Source organism: Podarcis melisellensis (genome assembly GCF_964234715.1).
Source record: "Podarcis melisellensis genome assembly, chromosome: 5".
In the NCBI taxonomy this organism is placed as follows: Eukaryota; Metazoa; Chordata; class Lepidosauria; order Squamata; family Lacertidae; genus Podarcis; species Podarcis melisellensis.
Window position 1 is genome coordinate 96,433,046 of NC_138537.1, and position 16,772 is coordinate 96,449,817.

A 16,772-nucleotide genomic window follows, 5' to 3' on the forward strand; every position below is an offset into this window, starting at 1 on the left:
AATTCTCCGATATTTTTGTTGGAGATTTGTGAACTCAGCATGGCTGGACTGGTATTGTTTCCTTTGGTCAATATTTGGAATAAAACAGAGACTGTAACATGTTCTAAGCTTTTAACTTGCAGTTGAGAAATATATTCAAGTAGTTATGTGGTGTCTGGAGAAGATGTTGCCTGTCTAGTATCTGTGTTCCTGATTCAGCATTTGGGGTCATCGTACCCTTTTTACTGTGTACACTTTCTCAAAAGGCCTTCAGTAGTGTGACATTTGAGCTGTTGTCTAGAAATAGTAAGGATTAATTGTACAATGTCATTGCTGTTGCTAGATGAATAGTGTTTCAATTTTCAAACCATTGTGAGGAAATTAAAGTTGTATTTTCCAGTTATAAATTAGCCTTGATGTGTACTGTTGAATAGGTTTCCCAGAACCTATTTAGAACATTTTGTGAGAATTTTCTGTTCTTACTTCACACGATTGCTAGGTGCTACTTGTATTGCTGACACTGATGTCTCTCTAGGCTGTTTGGTAATCCTTCATTCCTACCCTGTACAGCAAGACCTACAAACCACCGACCGGGAGAAAGTTCAGTCTCCTCCACTGGTTCTTCAGCCAGTACCTTTGGCAGCGGATACAGCATGGACAGTGAAGGAAGCAGCAGCAGTACTACCACTGCGGACACCAATCTGTTTCCCATTCCGAGAATGTAAGAATTTCTAAAAAATGTAATAAGTTGTTGCATTTACTAGCCATGGAAAGACGAATGAGAGGTTCCTACTTTAACCCTCAAGGAACTGCCATATTTCCTCCCCTGCTTCCCAACACATACTTACGTGCAGCGTCATTGCATGCATGTGTGTGCTAAACAGTACACTGGTGGGATTAAAGCTGTAGTTCCACTGAACACAGTATTTTAAACTTTTGTATATTTCCCCAGAATATAGTCATCAAACCAATGAAAATTAGAGCAGTGATAATAATATCTTTTTTAAAGAAAAAATTAGCCAACATAGCAGATTTCATAGCAAATATTATCTAGACACATGCCAGAATTCTGACAAAAGTTTGGTGAAACAGAAGCATGCAACAACCACAAGATTCAGTTCAGACTCCTAAAGCACTTGGGAGGCTGCTCAGTTTGGCCTGGGATCTAAATGCCAAGTTCACCTAGGGGGGGAATGAAGCTTTGTTCCCTTCCCAAATTCACCACAATGGTACCTCTGGTTACGTACTTAATTCATTCCGGAGGTCCGTTCTTAACCTGAAACTGTTCTTAACCTGAAGCACCACTTTAGCTAATGGGGCCTACCGCTGCTGCTGCGCCACCAGAGCACGATTTCTGTTCTCATCCTGAAGCAAAGATCTTAACCCGAGGTACTATTTCTGGGTTAGCGGAGTCTGTAACCTGAAGCGTATGTAACCTGAAGCATATGTAACCCAAGGTACCACTGTATTGGGAATTTTTGAAATGGCTATAACTTTCCCCCCATTTCATAGAAATGGTTGAAGTTTTCAGGCATAATAGTCCACCCTGAGTGGACTAAGCCTGCAAAATTACATGCAAATACAAACAGGTTGAGAGTTGCTTTGGCCTTGGCACCTTTTAAAGTTTGATTTCTATGTTGTTTGGTTTTAGAATGAACCCTGAGCAGGGGACTCTGGGGTGGGGGGGACCTATGAGGAAAGCTGCCATTCCCCTATGTTATACTGAACCCAATTTATTAATGCAGAATAGAGTGGGGAAATTGCACATTTTTAAGTAAAATATGTGTAGCTTTTACAAGCAACAAACCAACCCACCACTTTTGAAAATGACCTAATTCTGATATTGTTGGAAGTGACACTAATAATTTTTCTTCCTCCCTTTCATGGTGGGGCAGGAAAGGCAGCAAGGAGATAGACAAATCCTCGGCTATGCCAAGGATAGGAGGGTCTCTGCCAGGGTGAAGGAGAAGAAAGATAAAGAAGAGGGTGGAGCTAGCCACCCTCTCCATTTCACTCTGAAAAACTAGCTATCAACTGAATTTATTATGCTGATTAAATGTATGAATAAGCCAGTACCTGACAAATATTCTGCTAATGCAAATTTCCTTCTCGACTGACTGATCATTATTGACCATAGGAAATGCCAAGTGATTAATCAACTGACTAATCAGTATTTGGGGACCACAATAAGTGGCAAGGCTTTATTTTGTTCCCAAGGCAATATGTTTGAGGGCTCAGAAGCAGGACTGTGGAGTACCGTAAACTATGGCCACTTGAACTATGGCTTGTGAGATAAGGGTAGAATAGGTTGCAGTTGCTCTCCTCCCTACTGTCCCATTTGGATAATCTTGCAAAGTCTTTCTCTTCTATGGCCCATTTCACATTTCATAGTAAAATTGTAGTTAATGGTTTGCTATGAACAAACTATGATCCCTAGGTTAGCATTACGTCCAAACCACACCAGAGTGGTGCATGCTCTAGTTATCTCTCACTTAGACTACTGTAATACGCTCTATGTGGGGCTACCTTTGAAGGTGACCCGGAAACTACAACTAATCCAGAATGCGGCAGCTAGACTGGTGACTGGGGGCGGCCGCTGAGATCACATAACACTGGTCTTGAAATACCTACATTGGCTCCCAGTACATTTCCGAGCACAATTCAAAGTGTTGGTGCTGACCTTTAAAGCCCTAAACAGCCTTGGTCCAGCATACCTAAAGGAGCATCTCCACCCCCATCATCCAGCCCGGACACTGAGATCCAGCACCGGGGGCCTTCTGGCAGTTCCCTCACTGCGAGAAGCTAAGTTACAGGGAACCAGGCAGAGGGCCTTCTCGGTAGTGGCACCCGCCCTGTGGAACACCCTCCCACCAGATTTCAAAGAGAAAAACAACTACCAGACTTTTAGAAGACATTTGAAGGCAGCCCTGTTTAGGGAACCTTTTAATGTTTAACCGACCATTGTATTTTAATATTTTGTTGGAAGCTGCCCAGAGTGGCTGGGGAAACCCAGCCAGATGGGCGGTGTATAAATCATAAATTATAATAATAATAATATTATTATTGTGGTTTGTTTCATTCAAACAAACCTTGGTTTATTGGGGGCACAACAAACTATAATCCCTGGTTTAGTTATTGTAGTCTGTTTCCTCCATGTGCTAATAAGGGATGAGTAGAACAGACTAGAAAGGTGTGATTGTGACAGACCATTAACTATTGCTCAATATGACAAATGAATAAGGTCTATGCGTCTGTTTTAGGTACCAGTGAAGAACAGCAAACTTCCTGCTCTAGTGATTCCATTTGGTTATAAAGAACTGGCTCGTAACCTTATGTTCTAAAGTCTGTAAAAGGAATAAAGTCAAAACTTGGCCCCAGGAGATTGTATTTCAGAAGCACTTATATGCATTAAGTCTTCCTTGATTTGCTATAGGACAGCAGTGCTTTTGTACGCTAAGTCAGTAGAAGATAAAAAGAAATCATCCATCTTATTCTTTTAAGTTTCCTCTTCAGTAGTTCTAGTAGAAAAGTCAATTCATGCTGCAAATTTCCATATGATTAAGAATTTATATTTAATCTTTCTGCCTGTAGATAAAAACAAATTATTCCCTGAAGTCAAATAAAAAAGTTTTAATCATATTTTTCAACTTCAGGCCTGTAATTATTTTATACTAATCCCTACTAATATAATACAGCTTCAGGAAGTGCTTGAGGATGAATGTTTTAAAATATTGAAAGTAAGTTCCTCTAGGAAAGATGTCTATAGAAAGATGCCTGAGCTAACACACTGATTGGAGCTGAAAATTGATCAGGTAATCCCTCAATGGAGGGAAATATGGTTGACCAAAACATCCTGATTATTAGTAAAATCCAAGACAGCAAATGTTTATACAGAATTTGTGAGACCGTCTCTTCCCATATGAATGGAGCCAGACTGTGCAATCATCATCTGAAGCCCTTCTTTGTGTGTCTCCACCACGAGAGGTCCAGAGGCTGGCTACACGAGAACGGGCCTTTTCTGTGATGGGTTTCCGTTTATGGAATGCTCTTCACAGAGTGGCTCACTTGGTACCACCATTATATAGGCACCAGGCAAAACCTTCCCTCTATAACCAGGCATTTGGCCTTTTAGAAGTAGGTGAGATGTTTTTAATATATTTCTTTTTCCTCTTGGTTTTTATGAATCTCTGTGGAGTGGAGTCAGCTGTCTGTTTGTTGGATTGTAAGTTACTTTGGGTTGCCCTGGGCAAGATAAAGCGACTAACAAATTTAATAAATAAAATAAAAATAGTAATTAATAAATAGGGTGACATTGCTCTACCCAGAACTACTCCAATGGCATCAGCTTCAGATGTTTGCCCAATCTCAATTATCCTTCAATTTAAGGATTACAATAACTGAGAAGGTACAGTCAATATCTGGCCAATTGTTCATGTGTGAGCACAGACAAAGGCACAGTTCGCACATAAAGAGATTCACATAGTGCCCTGTGATCAGGGGGGATGAAGCAGCTTCCTCTGCTGCTGCTGGAGAAGTGGTGCCAGGATCAGTGCTGATTTCGGGTGAGATCTTGCTGAAATCTCACCAGAAACCAGAGGAGGCAAGGCGGGGAGGGGCAGCACTTCCTGTTTCAACTCACATGGAAAAACGAGATGTGCCATCCCTGCACGTGAAGGCCTTGCCCCGCTCTGCCCCACGTAAACAACATTCTTGCACGTCTTAAACAGCGCGTAAGCTACTTGTGGCCAGCACTTGAGCAGACATCAAGCCAGGCCCACACCTCCCTACAGAATGCAAGATGTGAGATATCCCTGTGCGACAAAACCTTCACCTGACACCTGTTTTCCTAGTGTTAAAGCGTGCTTCATGTGGCAAATTGTGCAACAGCTTGCACACCTGCATTTGGAAATGAACAAGCAGGTGGGGATTAGGGGTTGCTTCTGCTGATAGCCGCTGCCTTTTTGCAAATTTAAAAACCATTATGGGTCATGAATTCCAATAAATGAACATTTCATATTGAGTCAACCTGTAAACATTTTTAATCAAAAAAATATTATTTATTAAATTTGTATACCGCCCTGTCCCCATAGATCTCAGGGTGGTATGTTGCATCATTTGACGGTGGAGGCTTTTTTTTAATAGCTGCTCAACTGTATTTTTCAACAGAGGAAAGATGAGCCAGAATGGGCAAGAACCAGTGAAGCAAACAGGAATGGGATTAATGGAGGCTGAAGGTAAACTGGATATTGTCAACATTAGAACGATACATTTTAAAAGTTCATAGAAAACTATCTGTTGGTTTTTATTTTCTATACTGAAGCACCTGAAAAAAACACGCTACACATTAAGATAGTTGCTGTGAAGAGTGACATTAGGGGGAATTACAAATCTCCGAAAAAGACTGTAGTTCATTAAAAAGGTGCTTCCTGTTGTGAGAATTTTACACCAGCATCACCAAAAACCGAATCAACCTCTTTTTGCACAGGACAAGTTGAGGGCAATATTAGAAAGTGCAATGAAATGTTGACAACTGGCTTCTTTGCAAAAATAATTATGCAGAGATTATAATGCAGAGACAATTATTTAAGGTGTATACTTCCACTTGCAATCACCTCACATATGCATAACATATATATGCAGCCGTTTGTAAAATAATGGCTACAAAGATGAAGCCAAAGTTCTGTGGTGAGATGTGGGTAGTAAATAACACGGTGTCAGCTTTTGAATTATTATTCCTGTAGGCATATTTGATTTATTTTAACCCTGAAGAGCTAATGATGCTTAAGATCATTGGTTCAGTGAACCAGGGAGACATAGAGGAAAGCAATCAGTGTACATGGGGAAATAATATGCATCAAGCTTGTTCGTTCTCACCTTCCTAAGCCTGATCTTAGTTGCTCCAAGGGCTAAAATAGGGTTTGGAATGAATGTCAGCAGTTAGTGCAGCAGTCTCTCCCGGATTTGTTTATTCTCGCTTAAAGAAAACCTAACACCTTATCAGTCCATATTACCATAAGGAGCAGAAATGAATGCATGCAACTCATGAGGGATGGGCCATTCCTTGTTGCTCACACTACAGTTTGCCTCGTGCTGGTGGCAAGGTGTCTAAAAAGCTTTGGGCAGCCTAAGATTCTGTGAAGATTCTCACAGACCCTACCCAAACCTTCACTGATTTCACTGGTGGTAATGGGGGCTCTCAGTTTTCCTCTTTGCTGGAGGACAACATGGAAACGACAACAAGGAGGGTAGACTGGTACCCTGAAGTGCCTGGCTTCTGATTCAGAGGTAGACCGGTACCCCCAGGTGCTTTGCTGTGGGTCAGATTCACATGGCACTGATGGTGGTAATTTTTGCAATTTTCCTACTCTTGGGGCCATTTTTTCAGTGGCGTAGCATGGGTTGTCAGAACCCAGGGCAAGGCAAGTAATTTGTGCCCCCTAACCCATGGATTTGCACCCCCTAACCCATGGATTTGCGCCCCCTAACCCTAACCCCCAGATGTTGCGCCCGGTGCGGCTGGCCCCCCCTGCACCCCCCATGCTACGCCACTGCATTTTTTGCACCTTTTCGCAGTTTTGATCAATTTATTTATTTATTTTGATCAATTTATTTATTTTCTGGTGCCACACAGATATTATTTGAAATATAAGTGAGATGACATCTGAGTTATGCTTTCCTTCCACCCTCTTTGGCTTTGCGTGCAACAATCACTGAGATCATTGAATATTCTGAATGTGCAATCATGCTGGGATGACCCCAAGACAGAGCTCTATAGGTTTACTACATGGTTGTTATTGTTACCTGAGTTGCCCCTATAGCATCTGCCTGGTAAGCCCCAACTATGTTGTAATGTAAATGTTAATACAACATCCCTTAAACTAAGCTTTAGAGCAGGGGTCAGCAAACTAAGTCTCAGGACCCAGATTAGGCCCAATTTCTCCCATGCTTTTCATGCTGGAAATGTTCCATTTTGTTCTTCATCTCTATGCTGATTACTGTTGCTTGATCTTATCCCTGGACATGCAAATAATCCTGCATGCTACTCAAACTCTGACCCCCTTAGACGGCTGGTTGGTAAACCACATCAGCATCTATGCTATCTACTGTCTCTACAATTAACCAGATATATAACAAAAGATCCAATTTCTCTTTAAATGATGGCCTGCTCCGTGAGTATCATTTTAATCAATATAACATAGTTACTGACCAGATGAGCTCTGATCTGAGGGAAATGGATATTGAGCCGAGATTTTGCAGAGAAAACTGGCCACCTTGAATTCCCTAATAGCAGACAGTGTAATGGTAATTGAATATCTATTTTTAGTTTTAGTCTTCAAAGTCATGTCCAAAAGTGCTGGAGGCTGGAGATTGCAAAAACCATTGAAAGTCCTTATAAATCAATAAATCATGTTCTTTGCGCAACAGCAGGAAACAACTCTTGTGGAGCCCCATTGTTTCTCCAGCAAGGGGCCTGAGTAAAAATAAACCAATACTGTATACCCTGAAGTGCCTAAAGTGGGATTTCTTCTGGATAAACACAGATAGGATCAGGCGGCACGACAAACGGCTTCCTCTTGCCCCACTGCTTTTCCCTGAGGGAAACCGCCCTTGACCACTCAGTCAGAGCAAAACGCCACTCGGGTTTTCCCTGGAAGGCCATTTGTTCCGCACTATCGCTAAGGAGCGGAACTTCCCTTGCAAAGGAGTGGGGCAAGCAGAAATCGGCTGGGCCCCATGCTTTCCACCCTGATTGTGCTGATGCTTCCACACCTGCAATGTGCTACAGTACAGCCCATTGCTGTTCCGTCATATTTATGTTTCTACTGGAGAGGTTACTAGTTTTTAGATTTGCTCATAGTTTGGGAGAAATGAAGGGACACAGGTGGCGCTGTGGGTTAAACCACAAAGCCTAGGGCTTGCCGATCAGAAGGTTGGCGGTTCGAATCCTCGCAACGGAGTGAGCTCCCGTTGCTCTGTCCCAGCTCCTGCCAACCTAGCAGTTCGAAAGCACGTCAAAGTGCAAGTAGATAAATAGGTACTGCTCTGGTGGGAAGGCAAACAGCGTTTCCATGCACTGCTCTGGTTCACCAGAAGCGACTTAGTCATGCTGGCCACATGACCCGGAAGCTGTACGCTGGCTCCCTTGGCCAATAAAGCGAGATGAGCGCCGCAACCCCAGAGTCGGCCACGACTGGACCTAATGGTCAGCGGTCCCTTTACCTTTACCTGGGAGAAATGACATCACAGCTTCTAGATCAGTGACACCAGGGGGGGGGGATTTAAGATACCTGGCACAGGGAATGGGGATTGTCCACAAATATGTCCGCAAATTTTGTACTTTGCCTAATGGTTAATCTGGCCCTGATATTAACTTTTTACAAAAGTTGTGTAGTGTATTTTCAGAGAGGCATACATATTTTGGGGGAAGTTGGTGTCCTGTATCTCACTGCTTCATAGCTGCATAAAAAATACTTCTCATTTATCACAAAGGTATGTTTGGTGCTGCCTTGAGCAGGGTCACATCTTCTGTCTAGGGCTCTTGATAGTCTGAGATTAATCAATGCCAAAATATTTAAAGGGGAAACGTATCAGTGAGCTTGATCTCTTTTGCTGAATAATTGCTTTCATGCTGAGAAAGTGGTACAGAGCAATCGAAAGGTGCTTCTCTGCAGTTGGTCCTCTGTGTGCATCAGTCTGTACAAGCTATTTCCTTATTTTCTGGCATGCTGCTGTTTACTGCAAAGACATACTCTAGGAAGCTGAGAAGGAGTCATCTCCAGGATAATGGAGTCTTAATAGCACTAAAGACCCATGATGTAAGAATACTTTAAATCTTCCTTCCTTTCTTTAAGTTCCCCTGCCTTTAACCCATTGTTCTTAGCAATCTCCCTAGTCTATGCATTCTCCAGAATGCACTGGGAAATTTGGCAACTATTTAGCCAGATATGGTGCTTCCTTCACAATTAGGGATCATTTTGCTTCAAAACCTTCACCAGCTAAGCACTGGTAAAATCATGCTCTTTTTAGGACCAACTGACGATGTTTGCAAGGCGGCTTCTAATTTGCACAGAACTCTTAGAGCCGGTTCATATTTTAAAATCCTCTTTGCAGAGCCGTTCCATGGAATTTAGGCCAAGTGGAGGAAGTGTATATGTGTTCAGCATCCTATTTCTTCTTGTATTTTAGAAACAGTAGCTGGCAAGGTAAAACTGATGGTGTGTGGTTGCTGGGGGCAGCGGCTAACCATGTTTCAAGACCAGGTGTCCCATATCTTGGTACCTGCCTGCTGCTTTCTGCCTATAAGAACATAAGGACAGCTGGCTCAGGCCAAAGGCCCATCTATTATTATTTTTAAAATATTTATTGAGATTTTACCAAAAAACAAAAGTTTACAGAATGAAAGAAAAAAAGCATATAAGAAAGAAAAAATAAGAAAAAAATGCAAAAATTAAGAAATAAAGATTACACGATAAAAAGAAAAATTAAAAAGAAATCCATTTTTAAGTATCTTTGAACTCATTTGCTTGTTTTGTTAACCTCCTCACACCTCCCCTTTTTGTATTCCCATTTACATAATCAAATCAGCAAATCCTTGCCCTCTTTCATTTATCTTAACTCTAAATCTTAACATATTATTATATATTTTCATATATTATCAATCCATTTTTGCGTATTCTTGTTAACTTTGTTGCTAATGCCACTTATTTTCAATCCAACATCATTTTAACATTCAGTAATTTTACAATATTTCTGCAGATAGTCTTTAAATTTCTTCCAATCTTCTTCCACCAGCTCTTCTCCCAGGTCTCGGATTCTGCCAGTCATTTCCGCCAATTCCATATAGTCCATCACCTTCATCTGCCACTCTTCCAGAGTGGGTAAATCTTGTGTCTTCCAATACTTTGCGATGAGTATTCTTGCTGCTGTTGTAGCATACATAAAGAAAGTTCTATCCTTTGACACCAATTGGCTGACTATGCCCAGGAGAAAGGCCTCTGGTTTCTTCAGAAAGGTATATTTAAATACCTTTTTCATTTCATTATAGATCATTTCCCAGAAAGCCTTAATCTTTGGGCACGTCCACCAAAGGTGAAAGAATGTACCTTCATTTTCTTTACATTTCCAACATTTATTGTCGGGCAGATTATATATTTTTGCAAGTTTGACTGGTGTCATGTACCACCTGTATATCATTTTCATAATATTCTCTCTTAAGGCATTACAAGCCGTAAATTTCATACCGGTGGTCCCAGTCAGCAAACATGAGAGTCTGTTCTCACATAAGCCTGTAGGAAGTCTGCACGTAGGACCCAGTTGCAACAATGCTCTCCCCATTTGCAGTTCCCAGTAACAGGCCTTTGGAGGCAATACTGCCTCCAACAACGGAGGTAGGTGGAGCATCACTTTCATGGCTAGTTGTAGCCATGGATAGCCTTATTCATCATGAATTGGTCTGATGCTCTTCTAAAGCCATCTAAGATGGTGACACCACTAGCTCCTATGGCAGGGAAATCCATAATTTAACTCTGCACTGTGTAACTTTGCTGCTGCCATGAGTGCTGGAAGGAAGACCTGCTCTCTGCTGCAAGACCCATTTTGATCTGGTCTAGGAGCCCAGACTCACCCTGAACAGCTAAAAGAGACTCCTGGGAGGCCACTGGGACATTGCTGGAACAACTGTTGGGTTGGGGCAACTGGCTAAAATGCTTTTAAATGGTTCTAATTTTGGTTCCTCTTTTGTTTTTGGCAGGTTGGTGTTGGTTTAATGTTTAGTTGGGGTTGGCAGTTATTTTAATTTGGGTATAACTGTAAATTGTTGTTATGTGTTTCTGTTGATTTATTATGTTTCTTTGCTGCTTGTATAGGATATGTTGTTTCTTGATGTTTGATATTTGATGTTTTGTTGTGTTTTTATGTATGTTTTAAGCCTTCCAGAGTGGCTGGGGAAACCCAGCCAGATTGATGGGATATACATTTTTAAAATATTATTATTTCTTATTATTTCTGTTCCTCTCACATCCTTTTATAGAGATTTATTTATTTATTTATACATACATACATACCGTACATACATACATAAATACATACATACCCTGCTCATCTGGTTGGGCTTCCCCAGCCACTCTGGGCCGCTTCCAACAAAAGATTAAAAGTACATTTAAACATCAATTATTAAAATGTAGCAAGAATCTAATACACCCCCATACCTCTGCCCCACCCCCCTGGGCGAGGAAAGTGACCCTGTAAACAGTAGCTCTGAAACTTTCTACCTGTCAAGAAACAGGGTAATAGGAAACAATATTTAGCATGTGAGTAGCCTATTACTTGTGTTTTTTCTCCTGCATCTGAATGTTCTGATTTCCCCTTTGTGACCTCCTCTCAGAACTGTCAGTGGAACATGGTTTTAAGATCAGGGCTTTCCATAAGATGAACAGCATCCCTTGGTTCTTGACAACTGTTTCTACAAATAAAAGGAAGCTTTTGCGTTGCTCTGTCAATGCTTTTCTGATGGTCCATCTTGCCTCTGAGATTTCTCTAGGCCGTCCTGTGCATACTGTTAAGTCCCTTCCGGCTTTCTACTTTTGCACACTTCATTCCGGCTTTCTACTTTTTTGCACTTCATTCATATCCACTTTGCCATCTCTTAGCATTTCAGTGAAAGAGAAATCAGACAACGGATTTTACCAGTGTGGTGTAGTGGTTAAGAGCAGTGGACTTGTAATCTGGGGAACCGGGTTCGCGTCTCTGCTCCTCCACCTGCAGCTGCTGGGTGACCTTGGGCCAGTCACACTTCTCTGAAGTCTCTCTGCCCCACTCACCTCAGAGAGTGTTTGTTGTGGGGGAGGAAGGGAAAGGAGAATGTTAGCCGCTTTGAGACTCCTTCGGGTAGTGATAAAGCGGGATATCAAATCCAAAATCCAAACTATTAACAATTTGATCTTCCCACTTGTGAGTGTGCTGTGTGTGGCATGAGCTGCTGATGTGAAACCTTTCTTTCTTTCGCCAAACCTTTATTAGGCATTAGAGATGTAGACCATCTTAAAACATCCATGTACAAAAAGTTTAAAATATATACAAAGAAACAGCCACATAAGATATATAGTAACAGAAATTTTCATTGGAGTGTCTTCCCGCTAAACCGTGCCATTCACCACGATATGAAACCAACCACTGAAAATGTACCGTATTTTTTTATCTTTTTACCCTCCTACATCTAGATCTGAGCTCTTGAGTACTAGCCCTTGATTCACTTACTTGTCAAGCTGAATCTCACAATCTTTCAACTGTTTAAGATCTTCAGATTCGAGTCACACCAAGGCATCCATTTATAGCTGGTGTTCTGAGTGCTGTATATGGTTTGCAGTTGTTAGCATGCGGGGAGAAAAGATTTATTTAAATGACGATAAAAGCAGGGCCACAGCTGCAATCCTGAGCTCTAAAGTGACTCAGGATAGACCCTATCGGTGAGTCACTGTACTCTGTTGAGAACTGCATGAGCAAAGGCTTTCCCCACAGTACTCAGCAGGGAGATCCCTGAGGAGATTTCACCCCTCCCATATCCAAGAATCTCCTGATGATCTCTGCTGACTCTCCAGAGAGGAGGAGGCGTGTTCTGCTATCTACTTATTCTACTCCAGCAAAGAATCAGTCAGTCAGTCAGTGTGTTGGAGAGAGAGAGAGACTGAGTGTTACAGATCGTGTGTAGAGATAAGGTTGCTGCTAAGAGCAGCTGCAGACACTCAGTGTAGTGCAGCATTCATTTATGCTTAGACCTCATTAAGCGCTGTATATAGTTTTATAATAGTTGCAGGTTTTGGTGTCCTCGGGTGTCTTCCCGTGTAAAAGTTGGGGTGTCTAGGCGACGTTTTATAATAGTTGTAGATAGAATAAAAGAAGTTATTCTACAGAGCTGCTCTCCAAGTCGTTTATAGACTCTGCTAGACTCTGCTGTGTGACGACTGTCTACTTATGGAAGTGAATCCGGTGCTCACAACTCTAAGCTGTGAGTCCACAGCACTTTGACCTGTTCCTGTGCAGAAGGTGGTCTCTGGAAGTGCTACCCAGCTCGCCTAGCCCAGTCGGGGCTGAAGTGTATGAGTCCAGTTGGTGACACTGGCTCAAGGGCGATGCTGACAATCCCATGGTAGTTGTTGCAGTCTTGAAGGTCACCTTTGCTCGTGTAGAGGGTCACAATGCTGGAGTCACACATGTCTTGTGGCACAGATCCTTGTTCCCAGCTCTGCAAGAGGAGGCTGTGGAGGTGTGTCATGGGAGAAGAATTGAAGTTTCCAGCACTTCTGTTGAGATTCTGCCCTGTCCTGGGCCTTTACCACATGCCTGAAAGTTGATGACGTTCTTCAGCTCATCAAGGAAGGGAGTGACATCCAGTTCTTCCAAGACAGGATACTCTTACCTGGGAGTTACCTCCATTGTATTCAGTGGGACATGCTTCTGAGTAAACATGGTTAGGATTGCCCTGTAATAGACCAAGTAACAAATCAAGAACTTCCTGGTTTTGGTCTTATCCCACCTCAGTCATGAACTCACTTAGGTGGCCCACTATGGCACCCTGGTGGTATGAAGGAAACACTTCTTAAATTTCCCCAGGCTTCTCAGTCCTCTGTGCCTTTTATTGTTCTTTATGCTTCCTGTTATCTCAGCTCACTGCCCTTATACTGGCCCTTTTATATTGTTGGCGTTTAATGTTTCTGTTTTAAGGATGCACATTGTAATGAACCTCCTAAGCTGACTCACTGAGCTACATTCTACTTAATTATTCCAAGAAACCACCAATGGAGATTTAGAAATTAAAGTTCTGGGACCACAATTCTAAAATAATAGCTGCTGTCTACACTAATGTCAAGTTCAGGATGTAAAGAGCCCATATAGATGTTAGGTAATGCAAGTTGAAAGGGACGCAGGTGGCGCTGTGGGCTAAAGCCTCAGCACCTAGGACTTGCCGATCGAAAGGTTGGTGGTTCGAATCCCTGCGGCGGGGTGCGCTCCCGCTGCTCGGTCCCAGCGCCTGCCAACCTAGCAGTTCGAAAGCACCTCTGGGTGCAAGTAGATAAATAGGGACCGCTTACCAGCGGGAAGGTAAACGGCGTTTCCGTGTGCGGCTCTGGCTCGCCAGATGCAGCTTTGTCACGCTGGCCACGTGACCCGGAAGTGTCTCCGGACAGCGCTGGCCCCTGGCCTCTTAAGTGAGATGGGCGCACAACCCCAGAGTCTGTCAAGACTGGCCCGTACGGGCAGGGGTACCTTTACCTTTTTACTTTAATGCAAGTTGAGCAGCTAATGCGGATAACAATTGTATATAGCAGAGGCAAGGGACCTTTGTCCCAGCAAATGGTACTGGAATACAACTGGTTTTCACCAGCACCTCTGTCGTTGAAGGAAATATTCCTGATTTGCAGGGGGTTAGACTAGATGATCCTCTTGGTCCCTTCCAACTCCACAGTTCTATGATTCTACATCCAAAATTGTCAGAAAACCTTTATCAAGTTATCTCCCCCACCACCTTTGTAGAAGTTGATCAATATGAACAGTGTGTCCCATTCCTTTGCCTCTGCTGTACATAAGCCGTGTTAGGAATTGGAGTCCGCCCTGACACTTTACTGAAAGGTAAAGAAAGATGGCTAGCCAGCCACACATCTACCCCCCCTTCTTGCTCCCAGTGGAAACAGCGTCCGACAAGATCCTGCTTTCATGCCATGCTAAGTTGTTGATGCAGCTCCTGTTATATTTAAAGCTTTTCCCCTCAAGCATCCTTTCTTTCTAGTTGACAGTAAAATGGATGGTCTCTGAAAGGAGCTTTTTGTTGCCACTGTTTTCATTTCCGAACAGTAGCAGGGACTGCAGAAGAGTTTTAATCCCCTCTTGGGCTCTCCGGGATATAGGAGCTGAAGATGTACAAACACCAGGAAGCCTAAAGCGGCAGAAAGAGTAAAGGGAGAAGACTCCAAAAGCATTGTCTCCGTGAGCCATAAGCAAAGAACACGGACCATCAAGCTGTCGCATTAAAAGAAAAGCAAAACAGGAATGTTTGGTGGCCTGTATGAATGGCATTAGATGTCTTAGACTAAGAAGTCAAGTGGAAATCCATGCAGTGACCTGCATGCAAAAATGGATGTACAGAGTCTTTATGCAGGTGCAGCTCTTGTACAGTTTTTTCTTGTTGTTCAGTTTATTTAGGCTTGATAACCATTGGGGGTAACTTCCTCTCTGCAGACCATAATAATTAGTGCAGAAGGTGTAAGAATGAACTGTTTCTCACTATGCAGAATTGTTGTGCTCTGCAATGTACCAGCTCCTACTTCTTGCATTTCCTTGGCCCTTTTGCTCCACAGATGGTGCAAAACGCCCTCCCTCCCCAAAGTATCTCTCCTCTCTCTCTCTCTCTCTCTCTCTATATATATATATTCTTATTCAGTTTGATTTTAAATTTCTTTGTAAGCTGCCTCGAGCCATGGAAACTGCAGGATGAGCATGTTTCAAGTAAACAAACCTCTTTCTAGTCCATTTCATGTATCTGGTGTGAGGAGAGCCATAGCCCATGAAAGCTTATGCCGCCATCAATTTGCTCGTCTTTGAAATGCCACACGATTCTTTGCTGGTTTGGCTGCAACAGACCGAAATAGCTGCCCTTCTGGAATTTGGTCTGCCATTCTACAATATACTATGACAGTATTCTCACTTTCCCCAGTAATACTGTTGCCTGTTCCCTCTCTTAAGCAATGACACATCATCCCTGCGAGGTGCAGAGCCGCTCAGGCTGGTATTGAATTCATGGAACAGTTCCCAGGTTCAGTCTCAGTTGTTGTCAGTCTTGAGAATGATCAGGTAACAGGACTTCTCTCTCTGACAGGAGACCGTCGATCAGACATGGGGAACTTGTGGCCGTCCATATGTTGTTGGATTCCAGCTCCATCACCCGTGGCCCCTGGGCCATGTGCCGGGTGGGGCTAATAGGAATTGCAGGCCCATATTTCCAGGAGGCAGTGGCGTAGCTTGGGTTGTCAGCACCCGGGGCAAGGCAAGTAATTTGCGCCCCCTAACCCGTGGATTTTAGTAGGGGCAGAGAGCTGCGAGTGCGAGCGTGCCCCCCCAGATGTTGCGCCCGGTGCGGCCGGGCCCCCCTGCACCCCCCACGCTACGCCACTGCCAAGAGGACCAGACTGAGGCCACTCAGAGCAAGTCAGAGCTAGATGGCAGCTCCTTGTAAATAGGAGACAAACACACTGATACTTGAGAGGGGCAGTGTTTCTATTGCTATGGATTTGGGGGAGAACCCCCCACTGCCACCCAATAAATTAATAAATGCTAGGTTTTTTATTCTTTGGGATGTGAGCTAGCCTTTGCAAAATGACCTGGTCAAATCAGGGCTCTTAAGAAACAATGCAGGGTCATTGAGGACCATTGGCAAGGCAAGAGAACTGTCCTTCCCCCTTGCCCTGAGGTGTGAACAGACACTGGGGATTTGGAAGGTTGCCAGGGTAACTGGGTGAGAGGACACCGGGGAATAGAGTCTTGAGCAAGGCTTGCTGGGAAGAGAAAGGAAGAAGAAAGACTGGGATCCATATTGGGCAGGCTGGCTGATGGCTGAGAGATGCCTTGGACTCCAGGGCTACGCTGCTGCTATGGGAGAGAAGCCCCTCTTGATATGACCTTGCTGCAAGGTCTGGACTCCCTCCATGCACACTGAAGGTGTAAAAACACAGGGAGTAAGTTGTGGCAGACAGCAATAATGTATCTTGGACTAAACATTTTAAACGTATTTTAGCCTGGTGAAA

The 16,772-nt window shown here is 43.2% G+C and overlaps 1 protein-coding gene across 4 annotated transcripts in view; it reads left to right on the forward strand.

Moving 5' to 3' along the window:
* PCLO (piccolo presynaptic cytomatrix protein) overlaps positions 1 to 16,772 on the forward strand; it is a gene marked incomplete at its 5' end in the record, with an annotated part of 247,616 nt that overhangs the window by 214,202 nt on the left and 16,642 nt on the right. For all 4 annotated transcript variants that reach the window (XM_081911645.1, XM_081911646.1, XM_081911647.1 and 1 more), the window contains 2 exons: positions 550 to 700; positions 5,146 to 5,213. In XM_081911645.1, the coding sequence (XP_081767771.1) occupies positions 550 to 700; positions 5,146 to 5,213 (219 nt within the window). The remainder of the gene's footprint in view (positions 1 to 549; positions 701 to 5,145; positions 5,214 to 16,772) is intronic.